Source organism: Lytechinus variegatus, chromosome 9, assembly GCF_018143015.1.
Source record: "Lytechinus variegatus isolate NC3 chromosome 9, Lvar_3.0, whole genome shotgun sequence".
Taxonomy (NCBI): domain Eukaryota; kingdom Metazoa; phylum Echinodermata; class Echinoidea; order Temnopleuroida; family Toxopneustidae; genus Lytechinus; species Lytechinus variegatus.
The window spans coordinates 31,860,573-31,878,683 of record NC_054748.1 but is presented as its reverse complement, the minus strand read 5'-3'; the positions used below and the strand labels follow the sequence as shown (position 1 = coordinate 31,878,683).

At 34.7% G+C, this 18,111-nt stretch overlaps 1 protein-coding gene across 1 annotated transcript; it reads right to left on the bottom strand.

The window, feature by feature from the left end:
* Positions 1-947: 947 nt before the first annotated feature.
* LOC121421970 (serine-rich adhesin for platelets-like) lies at positions 948-18,017 on the bottom strand. The gene is made up of 17 exons (XM_041616771.1): positions 18,014-18,017; positions 17,617-17,729; positions 16,331-16,550; positions 15,612-15,737; positions 14,102-14,221; positions 13,722-13,841; positions 12,989-13,102; positions 11,545-11,649; positions 11,043-11,204; positions 10,589-10,735; positions 6,201-6,334; positions 5,512-5,743; positions 5,065-5,178; positions 4,189-4,333; positions 3,492-3,687; positions 2,412-2,483; positions 948-1,448 (listed from the first exon to the last, which is right to left on the bottom strand). Exons 1-17 carry the CDS (start codon positions 18,015-18,017, stop codon positions 1,410-1,412), a joined length of 2,163 nt encoding a protein of 720 aa, XP_041472705.1. The 3' UTR covers positions 948-1,409.
* Positions 18,018-18,111: the final 94 nt, after the last annotated feature.

The following is an 18,111-nucleotide window of genomic DNA, read 5'->3' as shown; positions in this document are numbered from 1 at the left end:
TTTCACAGGAGCTGTTCTTCTCAGCCAATCAACATCTAGGAAGGTTGTCAGATCTGACAACTTTTCTTACAACAAATGTTGATGAAACTCTTCCCTGATAACGAGGTCATTTCCGTCTACTTGTATTGCAAGGTGTTGATTTACAAACCATTGACAACAATATAAAGATTGACATGTCCTATTCGAAGGAGGACTTTCCTTTATCATTCTCTGTATAAAGTGCAAATGTACTTTATGTAAACAGGTAAAAATACATCTGCGTAACATAATTGCTTCCTCTTTTGTATACATACATGTACCTTAATATTCCGAATAGACGAAACACTATGAAAATGGTGAAACTATCACGTGAATAACTATAGTTAAAAAATGACCCCAAAAAATCTATAAAAAGCTCGAACTCCACCTACGTATTATTTTTTTTCCTTTTGTTATCACATATCGTTTATATTTTGAACCTAAAACATGGCTTTCCTTCCTTTGTATGATAGGTTAATCACAATTCAATAATATGTAATATTGTTGCAGTAACGCACTTAGCACCATACCTTTGCGTATAAGCCAGTTCGTAGTTACTTTCTGCGCATGATCAACATATTCTACGCATGATCAGAGGAAGGTCATTTGTACTAAAGTGACATCGTGCTTTAAAATCTAATGAGATAAGCGCCAACTTTGATGTCTTGATTATTCATATATTCTTTTGAATTGTCGTTTTCATTTACATCCACAAAAAACAACAATGCTTCCACGAACGACTGGTATTTCACAGTTTGCAAAGTACATTGTGCAACATGCTAAGATATGCATTCAAAGAAGGGATGCAACAAATGCCTTCATTAAGTGTTCATTTGTGTGCTATTCTAGTCACCTGGTCTATTCAATTTCTTTATCCTGCTATGTAAGGCAAGCTTACGTAATGCCTTGCTTTGAAACCTACCATCCTGATGAAAGAAATGAAAGGTCAGTTGACCAAAATTGTCCATGAAGTAACTACGAACTGGTCTATTGCATGAGCGCAGAAGGGCGTTTCGCAACGGCGTTTCTTCACCGATGGGATGCGCAGAAATGTGCTAAGGACGTTCCTGCACGAATACAACAAAATAAAAAAAAATGAATAATTGAATTCACTTAGAAACGCTTAGCTAACAAAACAGGTTTATTCCATGATAATTAGAACAGTTCTAATATCGATTTGGGTGACAATGAATACGCATTTGTATAATCATTGTAGATGATAAATCTATTCCGTGGTGCACTGTTGTTTTTATTACCCCGGTTTTAGGTCGGCTGTTTCCATTGCTTAGTGCCTTCAAGGAAACCATCCTGTCGGGTACCAATTTATTTCATCTGGCTTGAGTTCAAATAAAAAAAGATAAAAAGTGCTTGGACTGTTTGCAGATGCGCTTTTAGTAGCTGTAGTTTAACGGGTTCCGTTCGATGGCGCTCTATGAACAATAAAGTCGTACAAAAAAATTAATAAGGACAAGTTAAAACGAACAATAGGATATTTTGGAAAGTGCGCATGATTATCTTATGAACTTTAAAGCCAGTATATCACATCAATAATGGATATCAATTAGGTTCACGTTCAATTATTTTATACGGGAAAGAGGTGGTCTGGATAGAATAATTTCTTGTTTTTTAAGCAGATATAGGCCTAACCTTTGTAGCTATCGAAAAATATTGACGGTATAATAGATCATCTGTATAAAAAATAAAGAAATGCAGATACAGGACAAGAAATATTATAATGTATAGGTCTAAAGTAATGATATCGGCCCCAGCCATAAATATTTCTGTGTTACTTTATTACTCCGAATGCAGCACTTTGATCCTGTAGTCTTATCCAATAAAATGACAACAGATTTTTCTGTTAATTAACTACAACTACAACTACTATCTACAACGTTCATGCAAAACAAATCTATTTATACAGAATAACACACGTTTACACATATTGCCTCCAAATATCAGATTCTGATAACTATAAAATAGTTATGAATTATATATATATATATATATATATATATATATATATATATATATATATATATATATATCAGAAATGCTAAACAAATTCACGAGTAATGTAATATTTGCAATGCCAACAAGCTAGGAGGGTGAATAAAAGAACTTGTTGGCATTGCAAAAAATCCATTACTCGTGAATTTGTTTCGCATTTCTGAGGACATATTATTGCCAATACGTGGAAAACGAAGATGCCTCTATATATATATATATATATATATATATATATATATATATATATATATATATATATATGTGTGTGTGTGTGTGTGTGTGTGTGTGTGTGTATGTGTGTGTATACAGTGCTTGCCACAAAAAACGAAATCGAGATTTACCGATGATTTATTATAACTGGGGGTAAGGGGATAAAGGATACTTACTTCACGGCTGGCAAAGCTTCTCTCGCCATCAGCTACATAAGGTAGAGCAAAGTTGTCTGAAGCACCGGGTCTCTGTTCATTAAAAGAACAAATCAAAGGTAATAATCAAAATAAAAAGAAATTGCCAAGACATTAAAAAAAATTGTTGACGATAGCATACTTATGTAGTGTCTACTCACATGCATTTACGTGCAACATTTTAACTATTTACCAAATTCTGACCTTTATTTATAGGGGAGGGGGTTGGGATTGTAAAGTGTTTTATTGTTATTGATCAACCACATTATTATACACACATGAATATATACTTCAACAAAATATGTGTCTGACAAATTAGATATGAAAAGACTCCATAAAAACACAAAAAATAAATTACAGAAAGTGGCAGGGCTAGGAGAATATAATTTAGTTTATTTATAAATACTAATGCATTATAATAATTTTTAGCTTTGGAAATATAGTATCAGATACTTGAGGACTTAACTTACTTTAGAATACTTGCAATAACATATTTTTACTCCGCTTACATAAATATTTCTCACGATATTAAAACTCGATACATCATGATTTACAATGAATAAGTATGATTTACTTAAATTGATTAATAATGAGTTAAATAGAATCAAATTTAACTGTGTAAAACTGGATAAAACTTCACTTATATTCAAAATATCAATGATAATTCAATTTTCGTCATTGTTTGTTTGTTCTTTTTAATCCCTATAACTTTCTGATGTATAATCTATGTTCTATAATATTACCATGGTTTTTTTTAATGTATATTTTCCGTCAGAACCTTTATTTTGCAAAGCAATATTAGGCTTTTCCAAAGGTTCCCCATTTCCATTATCGGTCTTCTCTAAAAGACGCATATTCTTTATGCATTGTTTATACTTTAACATTCTATACACAATCATGTACATTGCTGGTAATAAATGTGCCAGTATTTTAAAGAGAATTGAATAAATAAATGATTTCGATTTAACTATATGAATATAAACAAATAAAGAGAGTGAATGAAACGGAGAGAGAGAGAACAGGGGGAGGGGGTACAAAAGAATGAAGAAAAAAAATTCTTACCCGATAATAACTTATTTCACTTCCGGGGTTATCCATGCCTTGATATTGTCTTATCCGATCAACAGCTCTACCGATATCATACTGTTGACGATCAAGAGAAGTTTCAATCGAGTAATCGTCTGATGAACGATCCGACCATCGGTCAACGAATATACGCCGGTGCTCGGAGATATAGTAGTTGCTAGGCTTCTGCATCCTGTTAAATTACATTCAAAATTAATGTGTATACACAGATTGGCAATTTTATAGTATATTACACTAATATTACCTATCGTCGAAGGCATAAGTGAGAATTATAAGAAAGGGTACTTTTGACACATTATAACATTTAGGCTCTTTCAAAAGTAACAAGTGTGCGCAATTATTTTAATGCCCGATTCAAATTATGTGTATTATTTGTTTTATGATATAGGGAGGTAAATCTTTATAATTTTGGTGGACAATTCTCACATCAAACCCAGTCAATTAAACTAGTCATTAGTACCAGTCATTGGACAATATTTCTGCTAGCAGTAACACATGTAAATGATTGGTCACGTGATAGAATTCAACCAATCATTTCATTAGGATCGGTCTGACCAATTATTAACCGATACAACCTTAAGTAAACGGCATCACTTTATCACCGAAAGAAGAAAAAGAAAAAAGTCAACACTTATAGTAAGCTGCTTCTAATAATCATACAAATATAACTTACCCCCTCACCATCCTTTTTGCCTGATTACGACGGACTGTCTGGACCATCATTAAACATGCGCAGATAACGAATATCAGAGCTCCCGACATAGCACCTAGTATGATTCCAACAATAGCACCAGGTGATAGGCCAGTCCTACCAGAGACTATGGGGATAAATGAATAAGAACGGATTCTGTTAGATGATATTGATATTTTTTAATGATTGTGTGTTTTGATAATTTAAGGTTATGATTTTCATATTTTGAGTGTGAAACCGCTCGACAAATAAGAATTGTAAACTCATGTGTTTTAATATCATTAAATTCACCAATAACAGGACAAAACAAAACTTTTAGCTAAAAAGTTCAAAATCCAACCGGGATAAGATACAGAGAACGACCACAATGATTGAGCGCTCACACCTACGAGCGCCCACCCTGGAATTATGATACAAAGCTTGTAAAATCATGAAAATAGAACAGGTAATCATGTGATGGGATATATCGATGTTTCCCTAAATCTTTTCATTATACCTGATATACTCGCGATTTCAAAATAATTCTATAAAGTATTAGTGAGTATATATTGAGGGATACTTTTGGTCGATGCAGGATTTTAAATTTGACATTCTTTGCTAAGAATTAAAAATTTGACGATTATAAAGGGTGAAATAAAGTTGTTGTATTAATAACAGGACAACGTGATAGTACAAAGTGATCATGTTAAGCAGGACCGCTGGTAGAACAGTTTTCATAACAGTAGTTGCTACCCTGGGTAACATGTGTCGTTATTATTATAGTGTTTATGAGGGCTGGTTTGATTATTTTCTTATTTACGAATCTTACCAAAAGATTGATGACTGCGTTCAAAGTGATTTAAAAAAAATTATGCTTACATGTTGAACAGTCTTTTCCTGTGTAATCCTCCTGGCATGCGCAACTAAACGTCTTGAATTCATCCGTGCAGTTCCCTCCATTTTTACAGGGGTTGTTCTCACATTTATCGGTATCTATTAAAACATGGCAAAGAATAATAACAGCGATATGGACCGACCTCACAGTCATCGGTATCTCGTAAAACATATAAAGAATAATAGCAATATAACATTTTATTTTGTCTGTGTTTGTTGCTGTTGTTGTCTGTAGTGCCTGCTATATTTTGATGTTAGGAAATTGGGGGGGGGGGTGCAGTTTTGAAAACACTAGAAGTAACATATTGGAGGCAATATATAATATCCTAAAAAAAATTATGCCCTTACAAACAGTCTTGAAGCAAATTATCATCACTTTTACTTTTAGCCAGACTGCCAAATAATAAGTTAGATTATTTTATGTGCACTTACTGTCTACGGCTAACTCTTCGACGTAAAGAGAATCGTCTAGATAGGGTAATGTCTCATTCGCAGGTGACAGGTCTGTGGCTGATTGAGCAAGACTATCAGCGGAATCCTGAGATGGTGCTGCAAGCCCGATTCGAAGATCACCAATCACACTACCATTTCGGAAAGAGACTACCTCACACGTGATACTAATGAGCTGAGCTGATTTCAAGCTTACATTCAAATACGTTGAAACCTGTGAATGATAAGGTTTATTTGGGATAGAAACAAGGTTTATAGATGGTTGGCAGAATGGAATATAATGTAATATAATTTGTGACAAAAATATATACTATTTAAAAAGGTGTGATTGCACCTTTCAACAGTGTCCCTATTCCAAGAAGCATATACATAAAGTACAAAAAATATATATCTAATTAAGTCAAGTTAAAAAAGTAGAATCTAATCCTACATGATTTATTCCGGTTTAACCTAATCTCATCACATAAAACGAATCAAAGCAATTAGAAATAAATCAAACAGGACTATTTGCTCTCCATTCCACAAAAGACATATTCCAAATCTCTAAAAGCGTCCATTGATCGATTGAAATAGAATCTAATGCTATTTAATTTATTCTGATTTAACCCAATCTCATCACATTAAACGAATAAAAGCAATAACAAATAGATCAAATAAGTCTATTTCCTCACCGCTCCACAAAAGACATCTTCCAAATCCGTAAAAGCGTCTGTAGACCGATCATTAAGTTCTTCTGTGAATACAAGCACTGTACCACTTCGTCTGTTGGCTGTGATCTCTATCCTGATGATGCTCACGAACGTTTCTGATGAAAAGAAAATATAATAACAATTGTAATATGTAAATACATGTTTGACGGACTGATAATGCTCATGGGTAAACGAATTAGCGTTTTGTTTCAGACAAGTTTAGAGAGGAGATAATCAGGATTCTACAATCATGTTTTCATTAAATACCAGATACGATGGACCCCTGCACAATATTATCTTTTCTTTTCTTTTAAGTAGAGGTGGGCTATAGAGGGTGACATTTTCAGAACATGCTCATCACACCTTAGTTTGATGAATTAGTGCACACTGACACCATAATCAGAAAAAAAAATTTTTAATGCGAAATCCAGGGTGCCCTGGCCGAAAAACCCGAAAATCCAAGATGGCCGCCGGATTGCCTAAAAAAACATGTTTTTGGCCATTACTTGGTCATTTTTTAATCTTTTAGCCTAGTTTTGGTGTTTAAACCTATGTTTTGGGGGTCACTGAACTCATTTATGGTATTCATTTTAATATATTAGTGTTAAAATTCATGTTATATCAGTATTTAATCAAATTTCTACTTATTTTCTCCAAAATGCAAATTCCTACAATATTAATTCCTACAGATGACGTGTGCATCACAATCAACAGTTTAAGCTTTCTTTTTTTCTTCTTCTAGTCTCATGCCCATTATCCCAAATGTTATCCACTTTGTATTAAAGTAGGCCTATGCACAATAGTTCCAGCACAGCTCCCTTTATCACCGCATGTAATACACCACTCGATCTCCTCAATACTACAAACATCAAATAGGAGCATCTCTTAACAGTCAGCACATCCCTCTACACACGTGTTGTATGAGAGTCACACATGTGAGATATTTGATGCAGGCAATATTATCTCTACCCTTGTTCAGCATGAAGTCAAGTTAGGGCTACGTGAAAAGTTAATTGCATACTATGACATACATGCTGACCCTGAAATCCTTCCTCAAGAAGAGTGGTCGGTTGTAGCAGCATTACAGGCACTGACAAAAAAAGTATAGTTAGGACGGACACAGGTCATCCATGTGGGAGACCTTCGAGAGTTACGTTGCGTCTGCAGGAAAAAAACAAAGAAGCACAGCCTCTTCAATGAACACCAATTTGCTCAGATGGGATACACTGCTGCAGTCATTCTATATCACATCCCGGAGTATGAGGCGACATTGCAGAACATCGAATCCAACAGCCTACTTGTTCAAGCCTGCCATCTGTACCTTGAGTGTGACTTAGTCATGATAGCATTGAAGCTATTGGCCTGGTTCACATACTGCATAACCCTGAAATCCTTAACATGGTGGAAGTCAGCTCACAGAATGATCTAGTGACCATCCTCCGACGTCTTCATAATGATATGCTGAATAACAAGACATTCATGCTGTCTTCATACAAGGTACCATACTCGTTCCAAGTGGAAAAACCTGAGACCTTGTAGGCATGTATTTGCAGCAAATGTGTCAGCAAGCTGCCAAAGATTTGGCTATTCGGAGAGGAGATGAGTATGCATTTAAGCAAACGGTAGAAACAGGTTTTGCAGAATCTAAAGCAACTGAACTCTAAAAACTCACACCAGAAGATCTCACCAATCTATCTTCAAACAATTTGCAGTGTGAGCGGGATCTGTCAAAGTTTGACAAACTAGCAAAGCTTTCTGCTGCTGCTTCTAATAGAAACTTCACTGCCAAGGGTATTTGAGATGATATGACCTTGAACAAGGCTGGTGTAGTACACTGGAAAAAGTGACCCATATAACATTGCAAAAATGTTGGGTAAGAGTGAGCAGAAATGGGTTTAAGAGCAAAACATCCTCTCGCAGGAAATCTTCAGCTGAATGTGGCCCAAGCCAAAGCAGTAAAGTACCAGGTACATGTGCATAGGCTGTTACAGAAATGTAAAAAATGGGGAGGTCCATTAACAAACGTTGATGAGCTTCAGGAATGCCAGGATACCCAGGATTCAACCAAGTTTAAAACTATGTTACGTGCAGAGCTGTCATATCACAGAAACACATCCCATCTAGATTACTTGGTGCGCCAACACTTGTATAAGGTCAACAAACTACCGTATGTGAAACAGAAATGAAGGTGAACTTGACTCTTCTATTGACTGGAGGAGAGTCTGATAATCTCCCTGCCCATGATCTGCCCACTAAAGATGACATGCATTCAATCTAAAGTCATCCAACATGTCCAATGGGATCACACAGTCAACTGCCCATTTAAACCTTGAAGAAAATACTGACAAAGACTAAGAAGTGGGCATCAATGAGTTCTGCAGTGTGATATGGGATTACGATGATGAATGAAACTGGTACCTAACATCGTGAGGGATATGAAATCGAGCGCATGGAAAGATACCGGTACTTCAAAGAGTAAAATGGGCAGATCAGCATTAGCACTGGAAATGGCCAAGGCAAGCTGATGTACGTACAGACAGTAATGCCGATGCAGATTCTTCTATGTACCCGTAATGTACATGTAATTGGCTCATGGGATACATCTTCCAGAAGAAACATTACATTTGTGCTTGGCAATTAGCATATCATTTTACAATTAAATATGTATACCCACAGTGGAAATGTATAGTTCTCTCTGACTAGAGGTCTGATGACCAAATAATTGTTACTTTAAAGCAGATACAGTTATAGTACTGGCTCCACAGTTACCATGCATGCAGGGCATGTATGCCGACTCTGAATTCACTAGCCACATACAGGTATATATATCTGCACGACAATGTATGTAGTTTTTTTGGGTATATTTCTCGATGTATTATTTAAATTGAAAAAAAAACTTTTAGTAGCTAGAATTTATCATTAGTAGTATCATAGCCAGCATGACTTAAAGAAAATAAAGTACAAAAATTGCAATTGGGGTAGGGGTGAAGGAGAGGGAAAATTTAACATAAAATATGGGGAAAATGTGGGTTTAATGTAGAAGGTTAGGTTTTACACTAAAAATATCATTATATTCAATTTCTTTGACCCCTAAAACATGGGGTTAGACACCAAAACTATTACAATAGACAAAAAAATGACCGAGTTACAGCCAAAAATGTCTTTTTTTAGCCGAAATGGCGGCCATCTTGGATTTTTTACGTTTTCGGTCAGGGCACCCAGGATAACGCATTTTTTTCATTTTTTTTCTCAAAAGTGGTGTTAGTAGGCACAAAGTCATCAAATTAGAGTGTGATGAGCATGTTCTGAAAATGTGACCTAAAATTGACCCTCTATAGCCCACCTCTATTTTAAGTGCACACCTAGTTACCAATAATGCATGTAGTATTTCAGTTTATTTGAAAGCAGGATAAAAGAGCAATGTACAGCATTAAATACCTTGATCACGCGGCCATAGGTGTCGCGGCCGGGGATCGAACCCCGCACCTTCCATGTATACCCAGGCGCCTTAGACCACTCGGCCACGGCAAAATTCAAGTGAAAATCGATATAAGTTTGATGAAAACGACCAATACTTTTAGTAATTTTCTTTTCATGAAATTACACATGATGAGTATCATTACCATTGAAGTTCATGTAACTTTCATTTCCTTACCATAAGGAAGTGTGATTTGCCTGTTTATAGTTGAAATTACATGTACTTAAAATTTTAAGGAATTCTTATGCTGCAGTCAAATGTTACCTTAACTACAAATGCAGATAATGTCACAAGTACTATGTGAGTCGACTAGAATGATATCTAATTGATTCCCATGGTAATTTGAAAAGATCAAATAATTGTTACATAAGAGAGTAGAACTGAAGCCGCCGGTTACTTAAGTAAATAATCAAGTTTAGATTCAGGACATTTATTGAGGTAATTGGCAGGCAGAAGATGTATAAATAAAATGTATTGACATTTAGTTTATTTTATGTCCTATTTATGATTCATTTTACTCCAGGTGGGTGTTTCATAAAGCTTAAAGCGACTTTAAGAACGACTGGTGATCCTTGTGGTAAATCGCATATTCATTGGCGATGGTTTAGCGCGTAAGAATGGTTCACCAGTCGTTCTTAAAGTCGCTCTTATCTTACGAAGAGCTTTATGAAACGGCCCCCTGGGTTCCGTTTCATAATGACATATTAAGGTATTAATGCAAAATTTATATTTCAAAATTTCAAACTTTGATATCAGCCAATCAAAATAGAAGGTTTTTCAGTAGCATTTCCATTGTTGTAAAGCAGCATTTCCATTGTTGTAAAGCAGCATTTCCATTGTTGTAAAGCTGTAAAAGCAATATTTTTTCTTCGAAATGGGTCACTGAACATACCAGGCGATGTGATAGTTGATGAATGAGTGGTAGAATCAGAAACAGAAGTAGTTGTAGACCTTTTGTCTTCTGGAGTAGTTGTGCTAGATTGTGTGGTAGTTGTAGCTGACGGGTTCTCGGTGGCGGTGGTGGTGGTTGTGGTTATTTCTTCCAGAAACGGATGAATTCACGAAATGGATGTCATTTTGTTACGATGATGATGATAATAATAAGCATGATAATCATAATGATAATAACACTAATGATAATGATAATAATGACAATATAAGTACTGATATTACTTGTTCTAATCAATGGTGCATTATGTACGTTACCCTGACTTTTACTCTAAAAATAATTTGATTGAATAGATCATTGACGGATATAGCTGAGTATATGTTTTCGCTTATTACGGGCAGAAACATGAAAATGTGTTGACAATAATTTTCTTAATCGATTTCCTTTCTGAACATACCAGGTGAAGTTATAGTTGATAAATGAGTGGTAGAATCAGAAACAGAAGCAGTTGTAGGCCTTGTGTCTTCTGGAGTTGTTGTGCTAGGTTGTGTGGTAGTTGTAGCTGACGGGCCCTCGATGGCGGTGGTGGCAGTTGTAGTGGTGGTGGTGGCGGCTATTTCTTCCAGAAATGGATGAATTGATGAATTGGTTGTCATTTTGTTACGAGAGCAATGATCATCATGATAATGATATTGATAATATTAATCATAATAATTATAATGATGATAATAATAATAATAATAATAGCAAATTGATATTACATGGTCTATTAAAAAGTCCTTACGTGCACTATACACTTACTATACATCACCTTTTTACATTTACTCCAAAATAATTTAATTAAATCATTCATTATTAACGTTTATATCCGTGCAGACATTTTACTTTTACGGGCAGAAACATAAATGCAAAATGTGTTGATATACATTTTCTTAATTGATTTTCCCTTCTGAACATACCAGATGAAGAGATCGTTGTTAGATAAGTGGTAGAATCAGAAACAGAAGTCGTTGTAGCACTAGTATCTTCTGGAATAGTTGGTCTAGGTTGTGTGGTAGTTGTAGCTGACAAAATAGAGATTACAGAGGAAATAGGTGTCATTTTGTAACGATCATAATGAAAAAAATAATGATAACAATACTGATAATAGTAATAATAATAATCACACTAATAATAATAAAACAAAATAGTCATACCATTTAAAATTAATGATTATGTAGCAGCATATTCAATGCTGCACTATATTGCTCTGACATTAACTCTAATAACGATCGCTAACGTTTATATGCAACTTTTTCACTTTAAAGTATTCTAAGCTACATTCCAATACACAAGATGCAATCATTTTGATGCACACAAATCAGAAATTGCGTTGTACTCAATTTGCTTAATCTTGGTCACTATCATGATAAACGCCCCATAAAAAGTTTGGAAATCTGAGTTTGGCCATTAATTTCTCCTAACTCCCAATTTCACATAATGCATATTTGATATGCTTCAAACCATCATTTAATTCTCTTAAAGAAGACACCATGCTTGTTATGATCATGCCATCGCGAAAAGAGCAGGAGTCAAAAGTGTTGGATGAGATCTGAATTGAAAAGCTGCAAAACAAGCTGAAATAGTCATGAAGGGTCAATAAAAAAGGATTCTTTTGTCTGTGTAAATAAAGATGAAAATCCAACAAAATCAAGCCCCTGCTTCTTCATTTTTTTACGTTTTGTTGTGGCCTATGTAGTGATGGTTCTGTGATAAAACATGGTTTGAGTCGTGGTTTAAATACCCATGCAGGTTTGCTTGTTTGATATGTGTTTGTTTTTGTGTTTGGTATGTGTTTGCAGATGTATGTTTAATTCCATGTTAATGTTGATGTAAAAGAAACCGCTGATAAACTCACTCATCACCACGGAAAATGAACAGCGACTTTCAATATTGTGTCATTTTGCAACTTTTGAATTTTGACGCTGCCCCACATTTCAAGGCACTGCACCTCCATATTAACCACAATCATATCATGTAGGGTTTAATTTTAAAGGGAATCAAATGATATATTCATTGGTATCAATCACATATTAGTATTTACTAGAACCAAAGAGGGATTATCGGTCAAAGTCATATTTCCAAACTTTTTAAAGAGTTTATAATACATGGTCATTTCTAACATAATCAAGAAAAAATAATATAAAAGGTAATAATTAAAAATGTTGGTGTCGGTTCTTTTTTAAACCAGCTGAAGTGTGTACTCTGAATTTCAAATCAAGACATTGTACCTGGATTGGCATTAAGGTACGCGTACTTATAGCCACTTTCTTTGTTTAGTTCAGATGAAAAGGTGAAAATCGACCACACTCTTTCCCTCAACCTCTCTATAGATCGCCCTACTACTTATTTTTGTCAAATTACCTATTGTGCAATTGGTTCCAGTATAACCAGGTGCGCAGGTACAGTTATACATGTTGACCCCGTCTATGCAAGTTGCTCCATTTTGGCAAGGATTCGATTCACACTCATCGATTTCTACATACGTAAAAAGAAAAGTAACGTAAGATCGTTAAGAGTCGAACAAAACAGGAAGGGACACGAGTGAGAAATGCAGAATATGGACAGGAAGCAGGAAAGGAAAGGAGTAAATGAAGAAGAACAACAAAAAGAAGAAGGAGAAGAAGGAAGAGGAGAAGGAGAAGAAGAAGAAGAAAAGAAGAAGGGGTAGGAGAAGAGGATGATGAAAAGAAGAAGAACAAAGGAGAAAAGAGATAATAAAAAGAATAATAGAAAGAAAAAAAGAAGATATAGAAAAGCAAAGCGCATAACAAACACATACGAGAACAAACTACAAAGAGCGAAGACTTCAAGAGGGAGAAGAAAGAGAAGTACACGGAACAAGTTTAAAATAGAATCTAAATCGTACAGTACCCGTACAACCAGTAGTAGTAGGAGTTGTTGGAGTAATTGTAGTAGGAGTAGTAGTAGTAGTAGGAGTAGTAGTAGTGAGTTGTTGTTGTAGTAGTAATAGTTGTAGTAGTAGTAGTAGTAGTAGTAGTAGTAGTAGTAGTGATATTATAATTTAAGTAATGGAAGTAATAGAAGTAGAAGTATTCATATTACAAGTAGAAATACATACAAGGAAAATCCTTACCTATACAAGAATCATTTCCAGTTCCAGTGAAACCGTCATCACAAGTGCAATAGTAGCTTCCATATGTATTTGTACAGTTCCCGTTACTACACACGTCTGTTGCATTACATTCATTGGTATCTAAGAAAGAAAGAAAAATTTAAGAATAAGAAACATTTTTAATGAATCGATTTGCAGTAAAAATGTCTCCAAATGTCCTCAGAACGGAGTTTCGCTTATTAGTAATTTACTTAAACGTACAAATAGTTTAGGAAGGAGACAAACTATAATGCTTTATCGCAGTAAGTGGGAGGATCCGAGAGTGATGACATTCAACCTCTTTAAAGAGTAGGACAACGGTAAGGTCATGTAACGGAGCGTGTTATGTAAACGAAACATACCGCTGCATGTAAACCCATCATCATCGAGCTCAAAGCCAGGATTACAAGAACACGAGTAATTTCCAGGTGAGTTGATACACGTTTGGTTGCATGTATGATTCCCGAGACACTCATTGATATCTAAAATAAACAAAAATACAAAGGGAAGAATTTTACCATCAAGTATTGAAAAGCGATTATAAGTTTGACTACTCCTAAAATGTTCAATGACGTCATATCATGAATACTGGCTATTATAGAGTTGGAAGTATTAAGTTCAGGTCAGTACCGAGGGGGTAGGGGAAGGCCGAGGACCGCCTCCTTAGATATTCCAAGTGGTTAAAAAAAGTATATAGAGTATAGAAATGATAACAGGAAGAAAAAGAAAGTAGAATTTTCTAAAGTAATTAAAAAAAAAAAGAGTGTGATAAGGAGGCTTCGGGCGACTGCTGGACAACTGGGCGTTGTGGTGTGCGCCTATAATCCAAGCTGTGGGGAAGTTACAAATTGATGCAGAGGTTCGAAGTTCGAGCCCTGGTCACGTCTTTCGGAAGGTGACGTCAAAGGTCGGTCCCAGACGTACACTGTTAAAAAAAACGTGATTTTACCGAAAATAAACAGAAGATTATGCAGAAAGCAATAACAGAATCATTCTGTAAATTCATAAAACGGGAATTTTTCTGTAATTTAACAGAACAGGTCTGTTTAAAGAGGGGAAAAGGATGTTTTATTCAAGGAAATTTGTAAGATTCCGTACTCCAAATACCAATTTCTTGTAAGATTACGCAAATCGGTAAGATTACAGGTGTTCTCGAGACTCTGCTGCAGGAACTTCTTTTATTTTGAGGATAAATTTTCTAACAGTGTAAATAATCATATCTGATTGATACACGTCTGACAAAACTCAAATACACACACACACGCTAAAGCTAGAGTGATAACGACATAGTGCCGTTGGCACATACACCAGGATTGATACGAGCTACAAAAAATAACGTGCCATAGGTGCCAAGAAGTAATCATTACTGAAAAATGAGAAAGTGCATTAGTGGTTTCATGCGATTTCTGAACTCTTAAGTTTCGGTTATGTGTTTTCGTATGGTATTTTGGTATAATGAATTTCTTACCAACATACTGAATCTAAGCCTTTAAAACACTGAATTTTTCTTGATCTAGTTTGTATCTCTGACATGCATACTTGATAGACAACACGTTTAGCCATAATTTGGAAAAGACTTTACTGAATGCCGTATAGCAGTACAACTTCTCAATTATCAACTAACTTTTTGAAAAACAAGTAGGCCCACCAAATATGCCGAGAGTGATATTAATTTAAGGTTGTTAAGAGTATTACACATTTACGCACAATTTAATTTAAATTATTTTGATACCTATATTTCCACATTATTTGTATAATAAAATACATATCTGGTATATTTCCACATTTATTTGTATAATAAATATACATATCTAGTATATTTCCACATTATTTGTATGATAAATATACATATCTGGTAACTCGTTTACCCACCTATGCAAGAAGCATCCCCGTTTCCGAGTTGGAAGCCTACAGAACAGGTACAAAAATAGCTACCGTCTGTATTTGTACAGTTACCGTTACTACACACATCCGTAGATAGCTCACATTCATTGATATCTGTAAAAGAAGGAGAAGGTGAAGTTGGTAATGATGATGATGTTGTTGTTGTTGTTGATGATGATGATGATGATAATGGTTGTGGTGATGATGTTGATGACGATGATGTTGTTGTTGAAGTTAATGTTGATGATGATGATGATGGAGATGATTGGTGTTGATAGTGATGATGGTGATAATGTTGATTAACATAATGATAATGGAGATGGTGATGATGATGATGATGGAGAAGATGAAGATGATGATGAAGGAGAAGATGATGATGAAGGAGAAGATGATGTGGAGAGATAAGAAGAGGAAGAAGTAAGAGATTGGAAAAAGACGAATCAAGAGGATTTAGGAAAAATAAAACATTACCATAATAAAATATATTGCCTGGTATAATGCAACATTGATTGTGCTTAATGGATCTATGTCTCGCTCCTCTCATCCCTCTTTATTTCCTTTCAAATCAAGCAATAAAAAAAATTATTCATTTAGACAACATACAAAACAACATAATCACAATTTATTGAATAATTTTAATGCTTAAGATTAATATTGAAAACTAGGGCTGGGGAGTTCTTCGTAACAAATATTTTGGGAATGCCTACCCTCGGGAGTAACTTCATGGTCTGGTTCAATAAGCCGTGAGCTGGGAAGGAGTTCCATGAAAATGTTCTCCAGATTAGATTCGGTCAGTGACGAGTCGGGTTTTAAGTCACACCGGAAGGAAATCAGAAGATAAATTCCTGTCAAGCTGTAGTTCTGCACAGATATAGCCTGCAACGTGTCGTCTTTCAGTTCTGAAGACGTGTTGAGATAACGCAAGACCTTAAAAATAATAAAGAGAGAGAATAATTTCGATTATAAAACATGTATTATTTGATCTTCGAGAATTGCAGAAATCTTTGGATTCATTTCACACACGAGAAAGGAACAAAACGAATTGCAAATAATAACTTTCTTTCAACCTCTCATCATGATAAATGTTGATGAACGGAACTACTTATTTAAATCAGTTTCATATATTAAGTTTACTTAATTTTTTTTTCGAGAAACGATTACATTTGCACACGATAATAGTTTGAAAGCTTATTATTATTCTTATATTGCTTTTTACTAAAAATGATTTTCGGACAAATAGATAATGCTTTATATAGAACGATGAATACATGGGAGAAAATATGAACATTATTCCTTTCGTATTTCGACTATATTGATATTCGAATAAATGCATCATAATGACCATAATAATAAAAAAAAACATTTTATTTTGCACAGTTACCGCTCTATTCTAATACTAACACAATAAATTATACATTTTAAAGAGTATTACTAAAAATATAATAGACGGGTTTTACACATAATAACTTTGGGTGATTCTCATGAATGAGAAATGTCAACTGAGCTGGTGCCACTGGACAATGTGTTCCGTATAAAAACAATTTAGAAAATCAGACGTAAATCCCAAATACGTGGCGTTGATTGGTTGAAACTTCAGCTAATTTTTTTCTTAGTTCATTGCAACCCTTTCTGTAAGGGAACCTGTTCAATTAAACGCTACTAAAAAAGCTAATTGAAATTTTATTTTCAACTAATGAAAATCACGTACTAGGATATTACGTTTTATTATTTTTTGTTGCGTTTAAGCTTGATTCCTTCTCCAACGGACTCTAGGAGAGTTTTACACAAACATTTAAGTCCGATCTGGACTTTTAATTCTCATATTCACGTGCTGCGATTAATACGCTTCGCCACATTGGTCAGATTACGATCATTGGACGCGGTATTGCCCAATGAGATTACGCGTTATGTATCACGTGCACGTACGCACTCAACATGAATTTTAACCAGGTCTAAATCCTTGTGTAAAAACGCCTTTCGAAAAAAAACTTACATCTTGTGCCAATTTCTCCTGATTTTCTTGGGAGTCAATTGTCTCTGGGTAGGTAATAACGCTTAGCCCGTTGATAAATGAAAAACGAACGTTGAATGACAGCGTCAATGCACCTATTTCATACAATCAACAAGAATGTTACAGATTCATTCATTAGTATCATTATCAATATTATAATCATTAGTATCATTACTATGATTATTATGAGTATTATTATTGTCATTTCCATTATCATCAACATCGTTGTTGTTGTTTTATTTGGCATTTCAAACACATAAAGAATAGAGAGTTACAAACAAGTTAAACAAGAACAATGCCAATGTTGCATGATAAAGACAATAAGACCTGGGAGAGAGTTGGAGATGCTGCCTGGGTAAAGAAAATGTATAGAAAGTACTCATTTCCTGTTTATTACCTCTAAATTAATCATTATTATTTTTTAGTATTATTTAAACACGAATATAATGTGACAAATGTAAAACATTAGGAATATTT